The following is a 23,961-nucleotide window of genomic DNA, read 5'->3' on the forward strand; positions in this document are numbered from 1 at the left end:
CACCTCTCATCGCGGAGTAATTTTATTAATGGAGTCTCTCAAGGTTCAGTGTTGGGTCCATTATTTTTTTTCTGTATTTATAAATGATATTGATGATGGTATATCAAGCTTAATGTCCAAGTTTGCAGACGATACGAAGGTTGGCAGGGTTGTCAAGGACGCTACTGACACTATGCTGCTGCAACAGGATCTGGAAAGGTTGAGCAGATGGACTGAGAGGTGACAAATGAAGTTTAACATTGATAAATGTAAAGTACTACATATGGGAAACAGCAACCCCAGAGCAACGTATCAACTCTGTGGTACTACACTGATAGTGGTAGAGAATGAAAAGGACCTGGTGATAATTGTGCAGACAGATATGAAGTTCTCTGAGCAGTGCAGACGGGCTGCAAAAGTAGCTCATAGGAATTTTTCTAGCAGGGATAAGGAGGTGATTATTCCCTTGTATAAGGCAATGGTCAGGTCACACCTTGAGTACTGTATACAGGTCTGGAGGCCTGATTTCAAGAAGGATGTAGAGCTGGTGGAACGAGTACAGAGAAGGGTAACAAGGTTAGCGAATCGAACAAAGGGGTAATCGTACGAAGAAAGGCTTATGTTTTGCAAATTACAGATTCTGGAGACTGGGCACCAGCGAGGTGATCTGATAGAGGTGTATAAAGCCTTGAATGGTTCGAGCATGCTCAATGCTGATGGGATTCTTCCTGTTGTTCAGAATAATCACCTGAGAGGGCATAAATTCAAATTGAGGAAAGACAGATGTAGGATAGACGTGCGGAAATTTGCCTTTAGCCAGCGGGTGGTTGGTTGGTGGAACAGACTTCCATCCCTTGTCGTGGAAGTTGATAGCCTAAATAAGTTTAAGGCTCAGCTGGACAGGTATTTCGAACGATCAGAGGGGTGAAGTGGAAGTGGGTTTTTTTTTTTTTTTGGCTGATGCTGCATAAGCTTGCTTTCTTGCATCAAATGCCTCTACTAATGCTAATCATGAAATGCTAATGTTAATGCTAATACTTGTGACTCTTGTTTTTTTCTCTCTCTCAGGGTAATTCAGAATTTTTTTTTTGGCTGGTGCAGCATAAGCCTTAGGCTTCCTTGCACCATGTGGTTAATAATAATAATGATAATAATAATAATCTCAAGAAATGGGCAAAGCTGATGTGCGCCTAAAATCCCTATAGTAACAGCGACAACTGTCGGGTACAATATTTGATACTCTGAAAATCGTGTTTTGCATGCGAAATTTGGGAAAATCTGGTTGGTGGCGCTGACTGATGCATTTATTTCGCGTGCTGTGTGTGTGTGTAATGTTTGTCGTCGGTTGTGTTTTGTGGTGTTGAATTTGTTGTCAAACGATTATAGTTAATTTAATATTCTTTTTAATTATAGCATATATATGAGAATATGGTAAAATTAACTCCAGAATTAATACAGCTTTCAGCTCAGTATTTGAATCCTATTAGGGATCGAGAGTTGGATCTTCGAGGTAGCTTATCTTTTTCTAGAATTTTTTGGGGGGAGGGAGATTACTTTATGATATTTAATTTAGCTTAAGATATATGGCGTAATAAATATATATGCGCAAACTTTGTTGCATCCTTTTGTATTTTCCAGGTATTAATATCAGTGTAATTGGTACTAGTAGAATACGTAGGCAACTCGTGTGTAAGGGTTGCTGTTTTTCAACACTGATGCCATTGTAATATTCGGTCCAGTTTTCTGCTAGAAAAAAAAAATCTCATGCAATGGCACAGAATAGCCCAAGAGCTTTTACCACGAGCAAACTATGAACAGCATCTCCTGAATAAAACTTTTTCTATATGGGGTTCCATGAAACGGCCTCAACCTGATGTTATTTACTCTCAGTTAACTCTGCAGCATTAGCAGGGGCACATGATGCAAGAAAGCAAGCTCATATAGCATCAGCCAAAAAAAAAAAAAAAAAAAAACCTTTCTCATTTCACTCATTCACCAATGACCGGTTAAAGAAAAAAAAACCCTTATAGTAGTAGTAATAATAAAGGCAAATGATGCAAAAAAGCAAACTTATATAGCATCAGCCAAAAAAAAAAAAAAAAAAGTGTACACACTTCACCCATCCAAGAATTTGTTTAGTTCTTGAATTTATTCAAACCATCCACAACAACAGATAGAAGCCTGTTCCAACAATGAATGACCTGCTGGCTGGAGGCAAACCTCCACACATTTAACCTTCCTGAACTTGAATTTATGCCCCTTCATGTGTAGAGCAAGGATGCTATCAGCACTCTTCCTGTTGCTGAGATGTTATTACAGATGTACTGGAAGTACAGTTAAACATGGTTAATTGTTGTCTGAAGCATAACTTGAGGATTGTTTGCAACCTGCTTTCTGATGATTTCCTTCAGTTTAGTTAGAAGCTGAATATTCCTTGATAAATTCTCTCCTTGAGATATCCTCATAACCAGAAGTCACAAGGAATAACATTCACAGATCAGTGTAACCAAGCTTTGGCACAATGCCAATTAGTAGTGGTAAATGATGCAAGCTTATAAAGCGTCAATAACAACAAAAAAACCTTCCACATCATTCCCACCAATAGTTTATCTAGTTGATAAACTTTTCACAAGTTTCAAAACTACCGACTTGTGAAAATTTATTCCAACAATCAACCACCTGCTGGATAAAGGCAAACTGCCATGCATCCAACTTGCAGCCATCCTTCCTCAGTTTGAATTTATGAGCCCTCATGTGTGTAGTTTTCGTGTTTGGGGTTTTCATAAAAAAAAGAGGAGGAAGAATGCTATCAACATTGATTTTGCTCAATCCATTCAAAACCTTAAACACCCCAATCAGATCAACTTGCAGATGCTTAGTCTCCTAAAGTTGCAATTTGTAGAACTAAAGACTTTCTAGGTAAGGGCACCCCCTTTGTTCTCTTCACCAATCTGGTTGCCCTTCTCTGCACCCATTCCAGCAGATGTACATCCTTCCTAAAGTGAGGCCTTCTCAGCTGTATACAGTACTGAAGATGTAGCTTTACCATTGCCTTGCACAAGGGAATAATCACCTTATCCCTGCTGTCAAAGTTCCTGTGTATCATTGACAAAATCCCATGAGCTGTCCTGGCAGCCTCTATGTACAGCTCAGAGAACTTCATATCCGACTGACCAGTTATGTCCAGTAACTCGTAAATCGCCCAAAATCTGTATACATTGAAACTTCCCTTTAACAGACAGCCATGGGGAGCAAGAATTTGTCCGTTAGAGAGGTGTCCGCTAACAAGAAGTCTGAGGGAGAAAAAAAAAAAAGAAAGAAAAATCGTTAAACGTTTAATGTAAAATTAAATTAAAATATATACAGATTTTGAACAATATTTTTGTAAATAATATACAATTACATACACAAGAGATAAAGAAAAATCGTCAAACGTGTAATGTAAAATTAAATTATATACAGATTTTGCACAATATTTTTGTAAATAATATACATACAATTGTGCTATGCGTATTATGACTTTATCTTAAGAAAAATACATACAGTAATCACTTATTTTCTTCTGTACCTTCTTCTGGCTGATAATTTTGTTTTCAACATTTGTTTGGAGTGAAGAAACCATCGAAAGTCCTTCAGTATCTTCTTCAGTGACGAAAAACATTTTTAAACGATTGATTTGTATGAGCGCTTCTTCCATTTTCATCGGTGGTTCGTTGTTAATATGTTCTTCGACAGAATGGCCTTCTTCCATTTCTTCATCCTCATGAGGAACTTCTTGAACAATATTGATGATAATGTTGCTGATATCTAGAGCACCATCTTCTGTAGTGAGGTTAGAGTCTATATCTTTGTAGCCAGGTCACTTGTAGCAGAAGTATCGTACATTATCAATAAATGTTGAAGTTCTTGTTCTTCTTGTTGCTCCACATTGCTGTTCAGAACTTCAATTTTTGCGTTTGAGAAGCCAGACTTTACAAAACAGTTCACGACAGTTTGTTTTCTAATTGCGTTTACTGAAGAGGAAATCCATTGAATCGCATCTAGGATGCTGATTTTCTTTGCAAGGCCACTCGCACATGTTACATCGTTCATGTTTGCAATGAGATGTCTTAAAACACGTTTTCTGTAGTGAAGTTTAAAATTTTTTATTATCCCTTGATCCAAGGGCTGACACTCTGCAGTTGTGTTTGGTGGCAGAAAAATGATTTGAATGTTGGACAATTCAATGTGCGGGTGAGATGCAGCATTATCCATGAAAAGAATAATTTTACTGTTTTGACGAATCATGTTTTGGTTAAAGTGACTTATCCATTCGCTCATGATATCTCGTGTCATTCACGCTTTTTTATTAGACTTCCAGTCAACATTCAAAAGATTCAACTTTATGCCCTTGAAACAACAAGGATTTTGTGGTTTTCCTATAAAAAGAGGTTGTTCAAAGTCTCCCAGCATATTTGTACACAATAGTAAAGTCAAGCGTTCCTTAGAAATTTTTCCACCCTGGAACTTTTCGTTTTTTAGACTCATTGTTTTTTCAGGAAGAGCTTTAAAAAACAACCCTGTTTCATCACAGTTGTAAATATCCTTAGCTTCAAAATCACGACACAAATCTTCCAATTTGACAGTCCACTCTGTTACAACCCCAGTATCAACAGATCCACCTTTACCACTTACGGTTTTCCAAAAAATTTTATGCCGAGTTTTGAACTTGTCTAGCCACCCCACAGACGCTTTGAACTCATTTACTTCCATAGATTTCGCAACCTCCAAAGCCTTTTCCCTAATAATAGGCCTATTAATGGGAATTTTTTTAGCACGTGCACGACAAAACCACTCATACGTAACATTTTCAATTTGAAGTCCAACAGTTTTCGGGAATGATTTTTGAACCTGATCACTTTCGTGTTGCCAAAATTGTTTCAGCAGTTCATTTTTTTTCTTTAGGATGTCGCTTACCTGCGTCTTCCCGATTTTGAATTTTGCAGCGAGATTGCGAACACTATTTTTTTGGCGATCATACGCATTAATGAGTTCGACTTTATCTTTTAAAGTTAAATGCTTACGAGAAGACATTGTGCACTTCACCGACACTGAACAAAACTGAAAACTGAAACTCAAAAGACGAAAGGCCGACCAAACCCCCCCTCCCCCACCTGCACACACCGAATTCATCAGAAGTTTTACACGTGCCTTAAAATTCTTGAAAAAGGGTTTAGAACCGCGATGTAAACCTTGATAAAATTCAGAGAATCGGAAATAGAAAATAAACACACGATTGAGGCAATACTTGAAGAAAAGTTCCTAGAAAAAGAGCCATGAGCTCGCCGCTGTCCGTTATGGGGAGATCAAATTAAGTGCTAATCTAAACGAAACAGTGCAGATTGCCTGTCCACGTCCGTTACAGAGAATGTCCGCTAGACAGAAGCTGAAAACACATTAAAACCAATAGAGGAGAGTTGGGGAATTTGAAAATGTCCGTTGTAGAGAGGTGTCCGTTAGGAGAAGTTTCTCTGTATAAACATAAACACGTCAGTGATTTTAAAAATCACTTTGTCTTATAGCATTTTTATATTACAATTACATATTCATTAGAATATTGTTTAAAAAAAAAACTTTTAAAACGTGTATATATATATAACTTATTTTCAGTGTGGTGGTGGGGTGGATATATGACATTGATCTTAGTTGGAGGAGAATGAGGTTGAAGAGAGGGCTATCATGTCGTCAATATAAGACTCCTCTTCCGGCTCTAAAATAAGAGTAGCTGAAGATCTGGAAGGCCCATAGAAGTATGGTGTTGGAGTCGGAGAATCTGCAAGTTGAGGAGGTCACTCAATCTTTCTCACGAATTTATATAGGGAGGTTTGAACAAATGCCTTATTTTTCTTACAGTACACTTTAAAGGTGCGGATCTTTTATTTCAATTCCTACTATTAGTTCACACTCTCCCTATATATATTTATATATCTTGTTCAAATTTTCAATTGTTAATAAAATACTTTTTATTCATCCACTCAAGTTCAAATAAATTTTTTTAAACTTGTAGTGGATGACACTTGATGTTAATGCAGTTTTTTCAAATATTAATTCATTAATTAAATTAAATTAATTAATTTTAGTTTTATATGTGAGAAAAATATTTCTCTTATATAAGATATTTAGCAGGATATAAATTTAGGAATAAAATTGAAATCAACAGGCAGTAGCTCAATCGGTAAAATGCAAGAATTTCAGTATTTTTCACGTGAAGGTGAAGAATGCGAGTTCAATTCTTGCGAAAATCAATAATTTTTTATAAATTTTTGTTATTCATCCACTCAAGTTCAAATACATTTTTTTAAACATGTAGTGGATGACACTTGATGTTAATACAGTTTTTTCAAATATTAATTCATTAATTAAATTTAATTAATTAATTTTAGTTTTATATGGGAGAAAAAAATTTCTCTTATATAAGATATTTAGCAGGATATAAATTTAGGAATAAATACCGTCAGTGGCGAAGCGTGTAGATCGCTGGAAAAAAAATTTCTTTTTCAGATTCTTTTTTCATTCTGGGTTCTAGTCTGAGTCAAGGAGGGAACAAAATGGAAAATGAAACATGTGAATAAAAATAATAGTCCAACACCATATATAGAAAGGAAAATGGAAAATTGCAAGGAAATTCGCTTTCTATTTTGCCACTTAATATTGTGATTCTGTCATATGTATATACATATTTATATTAATTGTAATTATTTAATAAAAAGTAACTAAAATAAAATTTTTCTTTGTTGACCTAAGTAGGAATTGACTTTAAAAATTTTTTTTTTTATATTACTTGTTTGTTCTTTATCTTTCACTATTGTATTCACTGTGGATGTTGCCAGCCTTAAAACATGCGAAATGGTCTTTGTTGTTTTTCAACCTTTATACATTTTCACAGCTTTTATTTTTGCTAACTTAATTATATGCCGCTTTTTCGAAACATCAACATTGCCAGGTCCACTCACATGCTTTTCTGCCATAGTGGCTGGGTAACACAATAATAAAAAAGGAAAAACAGAAACGGTTATCTGCAATGCAGAGCAGTAGTAATAATGGGGTGTAAAATGAGACAAAAGAATTAGTTGAACAAGAAGCTTCCATTCTAGATACATACATGTTGTTGCATGTCACATGATAAGTTGTGGTGAGCTATGTACACGGAGAATGTATTTGTTTGACTTGAAATTGTTTGAAAAGTTCACACTGGAGACTGGACTGTAGGTATTTTAGAAGTCACCAGTTACAGCCGATATCCATGCAGATTTTTATTTATTTATTTTGTAAAGTCGGATTTTTATAAGTCAGGGAGCACTTGTATTTCAAAATAACATGATGCCTTTTGATTATCATGGGGTTTATGTACACTCAGGGATATTATTCCATGCAGTCTACAAATCATTCTAGCTTATGACACATTTTTTGCATTTCCACTGCTAAAATGCATGCACTGCTGATTTCCTTTCAGTCAATGGATAGTTGATTATTAAAACACACTTCCATCTGGTGTTGTGGAAGTGGTTAGTTGAATAAATTTAAGGAAGAACTAGACCAGTAATTCTCAAACTTTTTCGTCAGCTGCCCAGTATTAATGAAAATATGATGATAGAAATTGTGGGTGGGCTGCATATTGGGTTAATGCTGTGATATCACTACCATCCTCGCATGAAAGAACAGTTGAAAAGAGAAGGGTTTGCAGGTGCATATGATAACTAATTGATACAATACCAAAAAAAAGGAGAAAGAGTAGGAATGTGTCAGGATTCTCAACTAAATCCGGCATAATATGAGTAATGAACAAACAAAAATATAAATGCATGGGTCTGTCAAACCTCAATTTTTAACAAATTTTAAGCAAATTTAACTTGCAGAAAATAAGAAGGCTGCTCTGGAATTTGTGTGGCAATACAGTATCAATATATATAATTGGATAGAAAAACCAAAATACTGTTTGAAGCATTTTTGTTCTCTTTTGTGAAAATTGCTAACTTGTTAAAATACTCTACCTAACTCTTGTTTACAGTTCTGTCTGTTAAGAAGCTGTAAACAAACTAAAATGCTTATGATGCAGGAAAGCGAAAATCATGCATGAGACAAGAAATTATGTACAGGTAGGTCTTGATTTACGCGGGGGTACATTCCAGCTCCTTCAGGTCGTTAGCTGAAGTGGGCTTAATTGAGGAAGAATTATAATGTATTTAAATGAGAATTATGTATTTAAATGAGAAAAGGTTCCTCCACTATGAAAATCGAACCATAAGAGTTAATATAAGTGTTTTGTGGTTATTTTATAATTATGAGATATAAATAATATTTATAGATAAAATATAAGTAAGAAAATAAAAATTTAACTTAGTACTTCATTCCCATAGAGCCCTCTTTGGAGTATGTAGTAATGCCACTGTCTGCCATCCCCCCCCCATGATGTTCGCTGACAATGGAATAATGGGGGCAGTGTTATTAATGGGATGGGCCTGATGGAGGGTTGACCGGTTCAGCAGGTTCTTTGGCCTTAGAGAAGAACTACAGCAGTGACATCTGTTGAGTCTTTCTGTTTCTCTCTGTAGTAGGGCTTCAGTATGCTAGTAACAGCTCTTTGGATGGAAGAGCTGTGTTCCCAGTGTGGATCATTATCACATAGAGTTTCACAGCCTCTGTATTTGTGCCAAAGCTGATTGAAATGTCTTTGTGGTGAGGGTCCCAATTGGCACAATCTCCTGCTCTTCCTCTGCCTCCTCAGAATCCTGTTTAGCCAGTTGTGCAGCCAACTCCTTGAAGTCCTCCTTTGAAAGAGGCTCACTATGGCTTTGCAGCAACTCACTGACATCCTCAGCCATCCGAGTTACATCATCAGCCACTGCTGAAACTGGCTCAAACTCAAAAAAGTAAGACTGCATCAGGCCATAATTTCTTCCAAATGCCATTCATGCATGATTGCGACACTTCTTTCCAGGCTGCAGCAATGTTACTTATGGCCTTAAGAATGCTGTAGGACCTCCGGTAGTTCCTCACGGCCACTGAATTTGATGCCAGCACAGCCTCGACAATCCCTTTGAAGGTTGTATGCAAATAGTACGCCTTGAAGGGCGCAATAATGTCCTGATCCATTGGCTGCAACAGTGAGGTGTTGGGTGGCACATAAACGACCTTCACATTCAGACTGTTGTTAGGGATATCCTCAAGGTTTTCTGGATGGCCTGGAGCATTGTCGAGGACTAAAACATTTTTGGAGAAGCTGTTTGGCAGCACAAAATTGGGCCACCTCTCGGCAAAAGTATGAAGTGTACCATTCACTAAAAAGGGTCTGGGTTACCCACGCCTTCTTATTAACAGTGCCAGAAAATAGGAAATTGTGTCTTCACAATGTCCTTCATAATAACTAGGTCGTAACTAAAGCTGTGGATTCTTTGAATGGTACATCAACATCGGATTTAACTTAAAAGTGCCTGATGCATTACCACCCAGAAGTAATGTAAGCCGATCTTTTCCGGCCTTATAACCAGGGGCAGATGTCTCTTCACAGCCTACGTTCTACTAGGCATCTTCTTCCAGTACAGCCCCATTTCATCAACATTAAAGACCAAGTCTGGGGTGTAGCAGCCTTCATCCATTAACTTTTGGAATATGGGAGAATATTCCTCAGCACCTGTAGTGTTGGTGCTAGCTGCCTCACCAGTAATTATTACATTGTGAATTCTGGTCCAGTTTTTGAACTGGAAAAACCAGCCCCTGCTAGCCGAAAATGATTCAGTCCATCCAAATTCCTCGTTAATTTCATTGAACAAGCTCCTAGCGCCTTGTCCATAATCACTGCCTGTGTTACAGGAATGTTATTTTGGTTCATATTGTCTATCCACAGCACTAATAACTTCTCCATCTTTTCCATTGTCTCACTCCTTGAATAAGTTGTTCTAGAAACGCTTACATTAACAATTCACGTATGTGACTGCTTGATCTCAGCATTGATTCATAATGTCGTAACTAGGGCTTACAATACCGAGATTCCGGGATCCCGGTCATTTTTTCCCAGTATTGATACAAAAATATTGGTTTTTCGATACTAATTTAAAAAATAATTATCCATGATTTATTCACAAAGGTTATAAAATCGACAACAATAAATCATTAATACTGCTGAATTTGCAAATGAGGGATTATTATACATAGTATAGGTGCAACGGAAACCTGAAAACGTCATGAAACTGTAAGACATAAAATCTTACAAATATATTTCTCTTAGTAAGTAGAGTGCGTGTGTGTGTGGAAGTAAAGCACTTAAGGAATAACGAAAATATTTCCATTAGTGGCAGTAGGCCTGGTAGTACAATTAAGGAATATGGTGAACAATGTTATGGTGGGTGCAGAAGTGTTAAAATTAAAAGCTTCTGATCATTAGTTGAATCCCTCTATTACATCGCTACTTGAGGATGCGACACTCAGTGCATTTTGGGAAAGGGTGTCGGTATCGAGCAGTTCAAAGGTATTGTGAACAGGTGATGTAGAGGTAAAGGATGAAAGCATTTTGTTGTGTGGGAAAAATATTCTGTTTTTCCCACCAAAGGAAGAAGAGTGAGTAAGAATAACACCGTGATTGGGTCAGGTTTAAATTAGATAGGGGAAAATACATAAATGTGTGAAAACTCCTCTGGAGTTTGCACATAAGCTTGGTATAAAAAAGTAGTACAAGGGGTGATTGTAACTTGCAATCAATTCAATAAATAAATAAAAAGGAAGGAAGGAAATAAATAAGGTGTTCACACCAAAAGAGGGGTTTGTAGTTTGGTTGTTGTTTGGAGGGGTTGCAGACTTCCAGTAGTAATTCTGGGATCAGTTCTGGGAGTGTCCAGCTGTATAGTGAAGGGTTCTGCCAGCCTTGTTCCTGTGCTAGAAGTTAATCTGGAAGTTGAATAACAAGCCAGTCAGATAGTGCCCTGGCTTCTACTACTGCTGTGGTAATTTCCTTCAGTATTAACAGAAAACTGTTCTCGAAATAAGACAGTACTGGAAAAGCTATACAGCAGAGATGCAGAGTTCAACTAAGAAGAGAGAGAGATCACTGCACTCTGTGAACCCGCACAAAGGAATCCCATCGTGAAAGAGAAGGAAGGTAAGTCCTCTGAACTGTGTTGTTTTGGAAATGGTACTTAAAGAAAGTGGGAGATTATTTTAGAGTAAAGTTGAAGAAACAAGAGAAATAAGGAAATGTTTAGTATTGATTGAAGTTACAAAGAAAATTGATATTGCTAAATTAAGAGAGATTACATGAAATTGCTAGCATTAAGTTAGTGACGTATGGATTGCTGTTGTTAAGAGAATTGATGTTGGTGATTAAGAGAAATATGAGGAAGTGATTAAGATTGAATTAGTTTAGTGTTTGAAGCTGTAGAGAGAGTTGAGATTGTTAATTGAGAGATATTTTATGGAAATGGTAGCATGTATTAACAGATTAAATGAATAGATTAGATGTAAGTGAACCCCAGTTATGTATTGTAATTTGTAAGACACAAAACTGAAAAACCATGATTCTTGTTGCTTAAAACCTGCTCTTTCCAAAGATGGCAAAAATGAGAGAATTATTATTATTATTATTATTATTATTATTAGCAGGTGCAAGGAAGCCTGAGGCTTATGCTGCACCAGTCAAAAAAAATTCCCAAGTTACCTTCAGAGAGAGAGAGAGGTAGAAAGGAATCACCAAGAAAGAGAAGAATGATGATATCCAGCTCAGGACCCTGGGTGTGCCAAGCCCATACTCACCAGATATGAGCCCCTGGGGTACGGTGTCCCACATTAAGATATTTGCCCCTAAAGATAGGTCAAATTTTGACTTTCAGATTTTGAGTCTATCTTTAAAAGAAAATATCTCAGCCAACAAACAAGCATAAGAACTCATATTTAGTTAGGCTGAATTCATGCAGATGTTAAATGGAAAGCCCAAAGAAGAAGGTACCAAAGGTTTTTTATTTAGTTTCTTTTGAAAGTTATGACTTTCAAAAGTCTTGCTTAAATTTGTCGCGACAAATGTTTGGTGCTAGTTATAGACCGCATTGTAAAAATGATTCTTCCAACCATTTTTTAACCTGTTACAAATGTAAACACATTACTGTTGAGAACTTCTAATGCATAAATGAATCTGAAGTAACTACAGAAGTGCCTACTTACACTTTTTGCCCGATGACAAGAAGCAGACCTGAAAGACGCAGTTACTTTCAGGTCTGCTTACCTTCAGATGAATTTGAAGTGTCAAGACATTAAAGGCGGATATTGTTGGAATATCAGAGATGTGGTGTCACACTGATATTAGGAATGCAGAATCGGAATTTGGGGAGTACAATGTGTACAGAAAGGATAGACAGGATAGGAAGGGAGGAGGTGTCATGCTATTAATTAAGAAAAACATAAAATCAAAACTGACGATGTTACCAACAGTAAATTCTAAGTGCGAAGCATTCAAGGAATTAATTGTGGAAGCTACTAAAAGTTTCATACCTATTAAGAAATATTGTTCAAGGTTTAGGCCTAAATGGTTATCAAATGAACTAATGAGACTCATGACAGAGAAGAAAAATGCATGGGATGCATATAAATTAACATGTGACACAGAAGCCTATGACAGATATAAGCTAGTCTGCAATCAGGTCACAAAGTAGGTTAGGCAGTCGAAGGCAGATTATGAGAAATCTTTGGCAAAGGATGCTAAGAAAAACAGCAAGGATTTCTTTACTTATATAAACTCTAAAAGGAAGGGGATGAATCTGATTGGTCCACTTGATATTGATGGTTCGACTGTTGATGATCCTGCTCAGATAGCAAACAAACTGAATGAGTATTTTGCATCTACATTCACATGTGAGGAGTTATTAAGGTTTGAAAATGGCAGAAGGTTATCAAATTGTAGCAGGGTGCTTAATGATTTTGTAATAACTGAGAGCAAAGTGGAGGAGAAATTGTTGAAGTTAGTTAAACATAAGAAAAGAACCTGGGGTGGATGGGATCTATCCAGTTATATTAAAGGAGGTGGCAAAGCAACTAAACAAACCCTTAGCCATAATTATGAGAGCATCCTTGGACTCAGGGGAGGTCCCCACGGACTGGAGATGTGCAAGTGTAAACCCCAATTCACAAAGGGAGATTGAAGGGTGACACGAGTAATTATAGACCAGTTAGTTTAACTTCTGTTCCGGGTAAAATAATGGAGTCACTGGTTAAAGATGCAATGCAGGATCATCTAGACAAGACTGCAGCAATAATTCAGACACAGCATGGGTTTGTTAAGGGAAAGTCTTGTCTGACAAATTTGATAGGATATTATGATGTGGTTACAAAGGAACTGGATGCAAAAAATAAGTTTGATATCATATATTTGGATTTCAGGAAAGCTTTTGACACTATTGCGCATGGAAGACTATTGTACAAATTGGAGCAGAATGGTATTAAGGGTAAGTTGCTACAATGGATAAAAGTATGAATGAGTGGGAGAAGACAGAGGGTGGTAATTAATGGGTGCTGCTCTTCGTGCAGTAATGTTATTAGTGGAGTGCCACAGGGTTTGGTGTCGGGTCCACTGTTTTGTATATTTATCAATGATATTGATGAAGGTATATCAGGCTTAGTGTCGAAGTTTGCAGATGATACAAAGGTTGGCAGGGTTGTTAATGACAGTAATGGCAGTGTGCTAGTGCAACAGGATCTAGAAAATTTGGGCTGATGGGGTAAGAGGTGGCAACTGAAGTTTAACCTTGACAAATGCAAAGTACTGCATATGGGTAGAAGTAACCCCAGAGAAATGTACCAACTGTGTGGTACTACACTTAAGGTGGTAGAAAATGAAAAAGACCTGGGAGTAATTGTGTCGTCAGATATGAGGTTTTCTGAGCAAAGCAGATAGGCTGCCAGGACAGGTCATGGGGTTTTGTCAACGATATATATATAACGTAACGAAATAGGCCTACGCGCTCTGGATTCATTGAGGAATTTATTGTAGCTTAAACACAGAGCGTACAGATAAAGCAGAAATATATGAGCTTTCGGCTATATGGTAGCCTTCGTCAGAATTAAAATACATGAGTGGCAGTTGGAATGAAGATGTGCACTGCCAGGTGCGTGAGACGCGAGGTTTAATTGTTTGTTGACGTCTGTGGCTGTGACGCATGATGACGTGGCCAGCGCTTGTCCAATGACAGAACTACTGACTCTGTGATCGGGTTGACTTGGTAACCACTGTTCCTGTTTAAGGATTTATCCGAAGATTTTATATTTAATGATTCCAACCAGGTACGCTTTAGGTAATGGTGGGATCTGTCTACCACCACGACATCGCGGTGTGGGTCGATGTCGTGGTGGGTTGTCCAGACATGTTCGGCGATAGCTGAGTGTTCTATATCCGCTAAACGGATTGCTCTTTTGTGCTCCGAGAGACGTTTCTCGAGTCGACGTCCAGTCTCTCCGAAGTAGCAGCTAGTGCAGTCACGGCAAGAGATGCGGTAGACTAAACCGCTCTGCAGAAGGGTGGGGACAGGTGTTTTCACGTTGGAAATGAAAGAACGCAGTTTCCTGCCTGGGAGCTGGATGCACTTTATTCCGTGCGTTCTCAGGATTCTGCCGATCTGTTGTGACAGGTTGGGGTAGTATGGGATGAATGCCCTTGTGGATGGCTCGTCACTGTTGGTGTTGTAGCTGGTCGTCACGATGTCACGTGTCTGTAGATCACACCTGTCGAGGACGTCAATGGGGTAGCCACACCTCGTAAGGTCTACTTTGACCCTAGTGACCTCTTTGCGTCTTTCATCAGCGGAGCTGGAGTGTGTCCAGGCGCGAGTAAGCAAGGTTCGGGCCGTGGAGAGGAGGTGGCCTCGCGCGTGTGCTGACCGGAAGTTGGTAAACTGGCCAGCACACATGGGCTTACGATAAACTGTAGTCCTCAGGTATGTGCCTTCACGTCGGACAAGTGTGTCTAAGTATGGTAAAGAGTTGTTCGACTCCAGCTCAATCGTGAATTTTATGAAGGGCGATAGTGAGTTGAGGTATGATAGAAGTCGCTGACCTGAGTCTCTAGGGATGACCACGAACACATCGTCAACATAGCGACACCAAAAGGCGATGTGATTAGGTGCGTGTGCAAACGCACGTCCCTCTAACTCCTCCATCACGATGTTTGCTGTGACTGAGCTGACCGGGGAACCCATGGCCGTGCCATGTATCTGCTGGTAGACTGAGTCATTAAATATGATCGCACCCCCTGTTAAGCACAGTCTGAGGGCGGTGGAAATGTCATCGGGTGTGAGACCAGTTCTTTCGTTGAGGGTTCTATCATTGTCCAAGAGTTGTTTTGCACAAGAAATGGCAAGTTCCACAGGGATGGAGGCAAAGAGCGATATGACGTCGAACGATGCCATAACTTGATCCTGCGAGATGGATACAGTGCGAATCCTCTTTATGAATTCAACACTGTTGGAAACGGTGTGGGTGGTCTTGCCAACCAGAGGAGAAAGATGTCGATGTCGTGTCTACCACCACGACATCGACCCACACCGCGATGTCGTGGTGGTAGACAGATCCCACCATTACCTAAAGCGTACCTGGTTGGAATCATTAAATATAAAATCTTCGGATAAATCCTTAAACAGGAACAGTGGTTACCAAGTCAACCCGATCACAGAGTCAGTAGTTCTGTCATTGGACAAGCGCTGGCCACGTCATCATGCGTCACAGCCACAGACGTCAACAAACAATTAAACCTCGCGTCTCACGCACCTGGCAGTGCACATCTTCATTCCAACTGCCATTCATGTATTTTAATTCTGACGAAGGCTACCATATAGCCGAAAGCTCATATATTTCTGCTTTATCTGTACGCTCTGTGTTTAAGCTACAATAAATTCCTCAACGATATATATAGGAAATTTGCTAGCAGGGAGAAGGAGGTGATTGTCCCTCTGTATAAGGCAATGGTCAATCTTCCTCATTTTAGGAAGGATGTAGATTTGCTTGAGCGTGTACAGAGAAGGGCAACAAGATTGGTGAGGGGAGTGAAGGGATCCTCTTAACAAGGAGAGGCTTAAGTTCTGCAAATTGCAGTGGCTGTAGACTAGGCACCTGCGTGGTGATCTCATTGAGGTGTATAAGGCCTTCAATGGGCATGCTGAATTCTGAGGGATCCTTCCACTTGTTCAGATTACGAACTTAAGGGGGCATAAATTCAAATTAAGAAAAGACAGATGTAGAATAGATGTGCGGAAATTTGCCTTTAGCCAGCAGGTGGTTAATTGCTGGAATAAACTTCCATCTGTTGTTGTTGTGGAAGTTGATAGGTTAAATAAATTTAAGGAGGAACTGGACGGGCATTTGGGTTTAATTTGGAGGGAATGGTGTGATTTTTTTTGGCTGATGCTACATAAGCTAATACACTTGCTTTCTTGCATCACATGTCACTACTACTACTACTACTTGGTACGTTGAAATGGTCTCTAATGGTTGGCAGCAGTTTGCCTTCCAATATAGCCAGCCAGGGATGCTTCCATAGCCAGGTGGGCAGGAGCAGAAGTGCGTAGCACATGCTTCTTGATTAGACTGGGGTTCGAGCCCGTCATCACCAAATACGGAGGATACGGAAAGGTTAGGGAATGACCACCGCATATCCCCGGAGCAATATGGCCTTAGTTGCTAATGCTCCTAAAAACCAAACAAAAAACAAACAACAACAATATAGCCAGGTATTCATTAGCATTTACGGAACCTTTTATCAACTGCAAGTGACCTACTCTGCGATATGAAAAGCACCCTCATATCATTTGGCTGGTAGGGAATTTCACTGTAGACACCATACATTCTGGATAGTATTCTTCATGTCTACGGCGAATCATTTGTTTCCCATCAGAGCCAAGCAGTTTGAATTTCTTCTTATCTGAGAAAATAACCGACTTCCACTGCTCAGGGGTCCATTTGACATGCTCCTTACACCAAATTAATTGGGCCTTTTTCATTTTTTATGTGAGGAGGGGCTTTTTCTTAGGACATTGGGCGACAAGTCCATTTTTGAAGAGGCGTCTTCTGACTGCTACTGCACTTGCTGCCACTCCTCTATGTTCTTCCCATTCTCTGTTCAGCTCAGACGAAGAAGCTTTACGGTTTTTAAGGCACAAGCACTTCAAAACGTATTCTTGTGATGTAGAGATTTGTTTGTATCCGATTCCTTTTTTCCTATTAGCAGAACCAGTATTCTTGAGTTTGGAAAGAAATCGATTCACTGTCGACTGATTACAAGACACTCTATAAGCATTATGATGGGAAGAACATCCTTCCTCACGTAAAACAACAATAGCACTCTTTCTTCGTGGCGTCAACTGCATGTAATTCACTATTCTGACACAAGTAAGGAATGACTGTAACTCTTGTAGAGCGTGCTTATATAGTTGAAAGTAACAGATGATGCAATATTACATCATCACCTATGCTTGTCAATCTTATCTAATGCAATCTGTAAGAAATATTGCCATATACTTACGTTATTCGGATGATAGTTACAATTTTAAGGGGTGATGCACTTTCTTTGAACACCAGTATAGATAGATAAGTAGATTGTAAATGGAGAGGAGATAGTCTAATGAAACTGGAAGATGAAACTATGGAAAAAATACAAAGGCACCTGTAAAATAAAAAATAATATATTAAAGGTACTTAATGCTGCAAATCCGATGAGTTTAATGTCAAGGGTCAGCCATCAAAACCAAAGAACTACAGCAAGAAGGTAAGGCCTCTGTTTCTAATATAAGGTATAACTGCCATGTGGTGGAAACGTGTCAAAACAGTGCAGCGTTTTGGCTGTCTTGTGCCCACCCATTGGCTACCAAGGGGGTATTAGTATTATGTTTATTAATATTATTAATTTTAAAGGGTAATTTTAAAATGGTAACCTTTTACCATTATTAACACAATTGAGTTACACTTGAAGCATGATCCCAGAACTATGTTCAGGGATCATGCTGTAGGAATGGGATTCGTGATCCCAGACTGCCCTAACACACTTATATTTCCTCTTCCTCATATCACTTTCCACTATCCTAGCACCCTATATCCTATTTCTTGTGCGGCATTAGTTTAATGAATGCAATATCAAGGTGCTATTTTTCTGCTATAATCTGCTTTTTTTGCCTTTAAGTCCAGTGTCTACATTACGCTACTTTGACAGTTAATCTGTCCTCCACTATTCTGGGATGTACTGCTTCATTCGTTTAATGCTGACCTTCCCATCACACCTTGCAATCTTAATGTCATCCGACTTGCTGCCTTCCAACTCTTGAGGTCGCTATAACATACTATATTTTATTCTGACAATAGCCAGTATTTCCTTTTGTCATTTCCAATGCAACTTCATAATCTTCACCACACAGTCTACACTTCGACTCCAGTATGGTACAACAGTAACTTGCATCTTTGACCCTACACGTCGGTTTCTCGTTTCATTTATTTTTTCTCTTCCTTTTCCTCTCTCTGCCTCTGTCAGGTCAGCCATGAAATATATACATCAGCATTCTATATATTTACCGCCACCCTTATCCTGGCTTCTATATGTAAGTTAATATACTCTCACACTGTAACTTACATTTGTTTTCACCACGTGCCATGTATACTTCATGTTAGAAACAGAGGAACACGTATACTTCATGTTAGAAACTTCTTGCTGTATTTCCCTTAGTTTTGTCTGCTGACTCTTGATGACGATGTTAAAATCATTGGATTTGCAGCGTTAAGTACCTTTAATATATTATATTTTTTTATTTTACAGGTGCCTTTCCTTTTTTTCCATAGTTTTGACTTCCAGTTTCGTTAGACTATCTTCTCTCCCTTTACAATCTACTTATCCACATTCATTTATGTCCGTTGGGTTCTTTCTGCTATATATAGCAGAAAGAACCCAACATAGAGATTATCTATATACATTGTGCTGCCCTTTATTAGGTACACCTACCTACCTAGTAGCATGTCGAGCCTCCTTTAGCCTTCAAAACAGCCTGAATTCGTCTAGGCAAGGATTGAACAAGATGCTGAAAACATTGGGCAGGAATGGAATACCGTGCAGATATCAGTGTGTCACGCAGTTCCTTGAGATTCGACAGAGGTGTAGGCCTGCAGCGAACAGCCCTTTCCAGCTCATCCCAAAGATGTTCAGTAGGATTGAGATCTGCGGACTGAGCGGGCCACTGCAGCAAAGAAAAGTCATTGTCATGTTCCTGGAACCATTCCATAGTGATTCGGGCTTTATGCACCGGCGCGTTGTTCTTCTGGAAGTAACCATCTGACTGAGGATAAACTGTCAACGTGAACAGATGCACTTGGTCAGCAACGATGTTTAGGTATGATGTGGCATTCAGATGTGAATATATGGGTATCAGTGGACCCAGTGTGTGCCAAAAAAACATTCCCCACACTATAACACTGGCCCAACCACCTTGCACAGTAGTCATCAGACATGACGGGTCCATGGATTCGTGTTGTTTTCGCAAAATTCTGAGCCTTCTGCCAACATGATGCACAAGGAACTTCGACTCTTCAGACCAAGCAACTGTTTTTCCAATCCTCGATAGTCTAGTGCTGGTGTTGCTGTGCCCACAGGAGGCGACAAAGTGCGACTAGTGGTCTGTTGCGATATTTTGTTCTGCGTACCAAGGTTGTATTCTGACGTGATGTGCGACATTGTGGCCCATCCGTTTGCTTGCACAATTCTAGTCATCCTTCTCTGACCTGTCTCATCAACAAACAATTTTCTTCCACAGGAATGCTGTTGAGAGGATGTTTTCTGTTCGTTGCGCCATTTTCAATACACCGTTGTAACTGTGGTGCGTGAAAAGTTCAGGAGAACTGCCATTTCAGAGATGCTTTGTCCAGCACGTCTTGCACCTACTACCATGCTGCGTTCGAAGTCCACTAGATCAGTTCTTTTCCCCATTCTTGTTATGGTTTGTATGCTTAACTGATAATAGAAAAGTTGTTCTGCTGCATTTATATCCACAACTGTGGTCATGTGATTAGCAACTTTGTGGGACAAACCATTTGTGTGCCCAGCAGGGGTGTACCTAATAAAGTGGAAGCACAGTGTATATTTGAAAATTGAAAGTAGTGACCAAATATTAAAGGATTTTAATTGGCAGTTTGCATTTTCCAAGGCATTCATACACACAGTACCTAACTCTTATATAGAAACACATGTATATATAAAAGCTGATCTCTAGACTTATGACGCTAGTGATAATAAACAATTCAATATCCTTTTTGCATACATTATTCAAAAACAAATAAAGTGTATTGTAAGGAAATCAGGCGACAACTCAGCGTTGTTATGGGCCTATATGAGAGCTTGAAGGACAGGGTGGATGCCCTCGAAGGATCTAAATTGAGGGCCCCATCAAGCTCTCAGCTGCCCACATCAACGCCAGAGCTTGCAATTGGTCATCACGCAACACAGCGGCAATCCCCAAGGCAGAATGCGCTGGTCCCACAGAAACTAGTAGTTGTTGGTGGCTCTATTGTCAGGGAAATGGGGAACATGCTTTGTAAAAAGGCTAGGTGGAACAGGACCAGGGTATGTTTGCCAGGGGCCAAGGTTGATGACGTTGTAGAGTGGATATCATCTTTTAAGGACACAAAAGGTGATATAATTGTACACATTGACACTAATGATATTAAGAGTAGAAGACCGGCAGAATTACTTAACAAGTACGGGTCACTGTTGAAAAAAAGCCCTGAATTAGGGTTGAATTTGAAAGTGTCTGCAATTCTGCCCAGACACGATAGGAGGGAGTATATGATGAGAGCCCTGTCGATCAATTCGGCCCTGGAAAGATTGTGCAAGGCTCAAGGGGTAAAATTTTTTTCAGCCTGGTCTGTACTTGTTAACAGGAGAGACTGCTTCTACAGGGATGGGATACACTTAAATAGAGAGGGTGCAAGAATATTTGCTGATGCTATCAAGGCAGTGTTAGGTCGATCGGAAAACTGCTAGCTTGGAGGGGGGGGTGGGATACAAGGACTAATAGATTAACAGTAGCCACTGGCAGAGGTGAAAGTGAATCTTGCACTGCTTCTATTGGAATGAGCAGCAGCTTGGAAAACAAGATGCAGGATATTTCAGAGACTGCTGGTAGTCATTGCGGTACAAATAAACACATGGGTTGTGTTAGGGTAACTAAGAATAGGAACAGGTGCATGTATACTTGCGTGTACACCAATGCTAGGAGTTTGGTAAATAAATTTGATGAATTTGAGGTATTGCTCAAAACATCAAAGGCAGATATTGTTAGGATATCAGAGACGTGGTGTCACACAGATATAAGGAATGCAGAACTGGAATTTGGGGAGTACAGTGTGTACAGAAAGGATAGACAGGATAGGAAGGGAGGAGGGGTTATGCTATTAGTTAAGAAACACAAAATCCAAGGAAGTGAAGCCAGTCAACATCGCTGGACAGTGTCGAGTCAGTTTGGTGTGACATAAACATTGAGAGATCAAAATTGTGAGTAGGAGTGTGCTATAGGTCTAATGACTCAGATCAGTATAATAAGAAACTGTACAGGGAAATAGAGTGGGCCAGTAAATCAGGGAGTCTTATAATGGGGGATTTTAATTTCCCAGATATTGACTAGAATTTGTGGGTTGGTCACTCACACACTAGCAAGGCTTAGATTTATTGGATAATTGTTTTCTACATCAGCATGTTCTGGAGGCAACTAGAGGGAGTAATACTCTTGATTTGATTATCAGCAGTGATTCTTCATGCATTAAGAATCTGCAGATAAAGGAACCACTAGATGGCAGTGATCACAGTGTGCTGAAGTGGGATTTACTAAAAGAGGTAACTACCATAAGGGGTAAAGGGAAGGGTTTTTTCTTTCGTAAAGGTGACTACGATGGTCTGAGACAGTACTTAAATTCTATACAGTGGGACCATCTGATGTTACCAAGAGCAAATTCAAAATGGGAAGCATTCAAAGAACTTATCTTGGAAGCTACTAGGCTTTACATACCAACTAAGAAATATTGTTCAAGGTTTAGGCCTAAATGGATGTCAGATGAACTAATGAGATATATGGTAGAGAAGAAAAATGCATGGGATACATATAAATTACCATGTGACACAGAAGCCTATGATAGATATAAGCTGGTCTGTAACCAAGTTACAAAGGAGGTTAGGCAGGCGAAGGCAGATTACGAGAAATCTTTGGCAAAGGATACAAAGAAAAACAGCAAAGAGTTCTTTACTTATGTAAACTCTAGAAGGAAGGGTATGAATCAGATTGGTCCACTTGATATCGATGGTTCAACTGTTGATGATCCTGCTCAGGTAGCTAACAAACTAAATGAATATTTTGCATCGACATTTCACACATGAGGAGTTATTCAGCAAGGGAAATGCCAGAGGTGTATTTAACTCTGGAAGTAAGTTAGATAATCTTGTAATAACTGAGAGTAAAGTGGAGGAGAAATTGTTGAAGATAAACACAAGAAAGGCACCTGGGGTGGATGGGATCTATCGAGTTATATTAAAGGAGGTAGAAAAGGAAGTAAGCAAACCCTTAGCCATAATTATGAGAGCTTCCTTGGACTCAGGGGAGGTACCCATAGACTGGAGATGTGCAAATGTGACCCCAATTCACAAAAGAGGATAAAAGGCTGACACAAGTAATTATAGACCTGTGAGTTTAACTTCTGTTTCAGGAAAATTAATGGAGGCACTGATTAAAGAAGCACTGCAGGATAATCTAGACAAGATTTCAGTTATAGCTCGGACACAGCATGGTTTTGTTAAGGGAAAGTCTTGCCTGACCAATTTGATTGGATACTATGATGCAGTCACAAAAGAACTGGATGCAGGGAATAACTTTGATATTATATATTTGGATCTTAGAAAGGCTTTTGATACTGTTGCAAATGGAAGACTGCTGCACAAATTGGAGCAGTGTGGCATTGGGGGCAAATTGCTGCTATAGATAAACGGATGGTTGAGGTGGAGAAGACAGAGAGTGGTAATCAATGGACACTGCTCATCGTGGGCTAATGTTATTAGTGGAGTCCCTCAGGGTTCAGTGTTGGGTCCATTATTGTTTTCTGTCTTTATAAATGATATTGATGATGGTATATCAAGCTTAATGTCCAAGTTTGCAGACGATACAAAGGTTGGCAGGGTTGTTAAGGGCACTACTGACGCTATGCTGCTGCAACAGGATCTGGAAAGGTTGGGCAGATGGGCTGAGAGGTGGTAAATGAAGTTTAACATTGACAAATGCAAAGTACTACATATGAGAAACAGTAACCCCAGAGCAACGTATCAACTCTGTGGTACTACACTGACAGTGGTAGAGAATGAAAAGGGCCTGGGGGTAATTGTGCAGGCAGATATGAAGTTCTCTGAGCAGTGCAGACGACCTGCAACAGTTGCTCATGGTGTCTTGTCAATGATATACAGGAATTTTTCTAGCAGGGATAAGGAGGTGATTATTCCCTTGTATAAGGCAATGGTCAGGCCAGACCTTGAGTACTGTATACAGGTCTAGAGGCCTCATTTCAAGAAGGATGTAGAGCTGCTGGAAAGAGTACAGAGAAGGGCAACAAGATTAGTGAATGGAACAAAGGGTTGCTCTTACGAAGAAAGGCTTAAGTTTTGCAAATTACAGCGTCTGGAGACTAGGCACCGGCGAGGTGATCTGATAGAGGTGTATAAAGCCTTGAATGGTTTGAGCATGCTGAATGGGATTCTTCCTCTTGCTCAGAATAATCACCTGAGAGGGCATAAATTCAGATTTAGGAAAGGCAGATGTAGCATAGATGTGCGGAAATTTGCCTTTAGCCAGCGGGTAGTTGGTTGGTGGAACAGACTTCCATCCCTTGTTGTGGAAGTTGATTGCGTAAATAAATTTAAGGCTCAGCTGGACAGGTATTTCGAACAAACAGAGGGGCCAAATGGAA

The 23,961-nt window shown here is 39.3% G+C and overlaps 1 protein-coding gene across 1 annotated transcript in view; it reads left to right on the plus strand.

The window, feature by feature from the left end:
- The first annotated feature begins 1,355 nt into the window (after nt 1–1,355).
- U2A (small nuclear ribonucleoprotein polypeptide A'-like U2A) overlaps nt 1,356–23,961 on the plus strand; it is a 119,586-nt gene continuing 96,980 nt past the window's right edge. The window contains exon 1 of the mRNA XM_090377240.1: nt 1,356–1,489. Coding sequence (XP_090233366.1) covers nt 1,408–1,489 — 82 coding nt within the window. The 5' untranslated portion in view covers nt 1,356–1,407. The remainder of the gene's footprint in view (nt 1,490–23,961) is intronic.

This window comes from Mastigoproctus giganteus, chromosome 7 (genome assembly GCF_048544385.1).
Source record: "Mastigoproctus giganteus isolate SK-2022 chromosome 7, ASM4854438v1, whole genome shotgun sequence".
Taxonomy (NCBI): Eukaryota; Metazoa; Arthropoda; class Arachnida; order Uropygi; family Thelyphonidae; genus Mastigoproctus; species Mastigoproctus giganteus.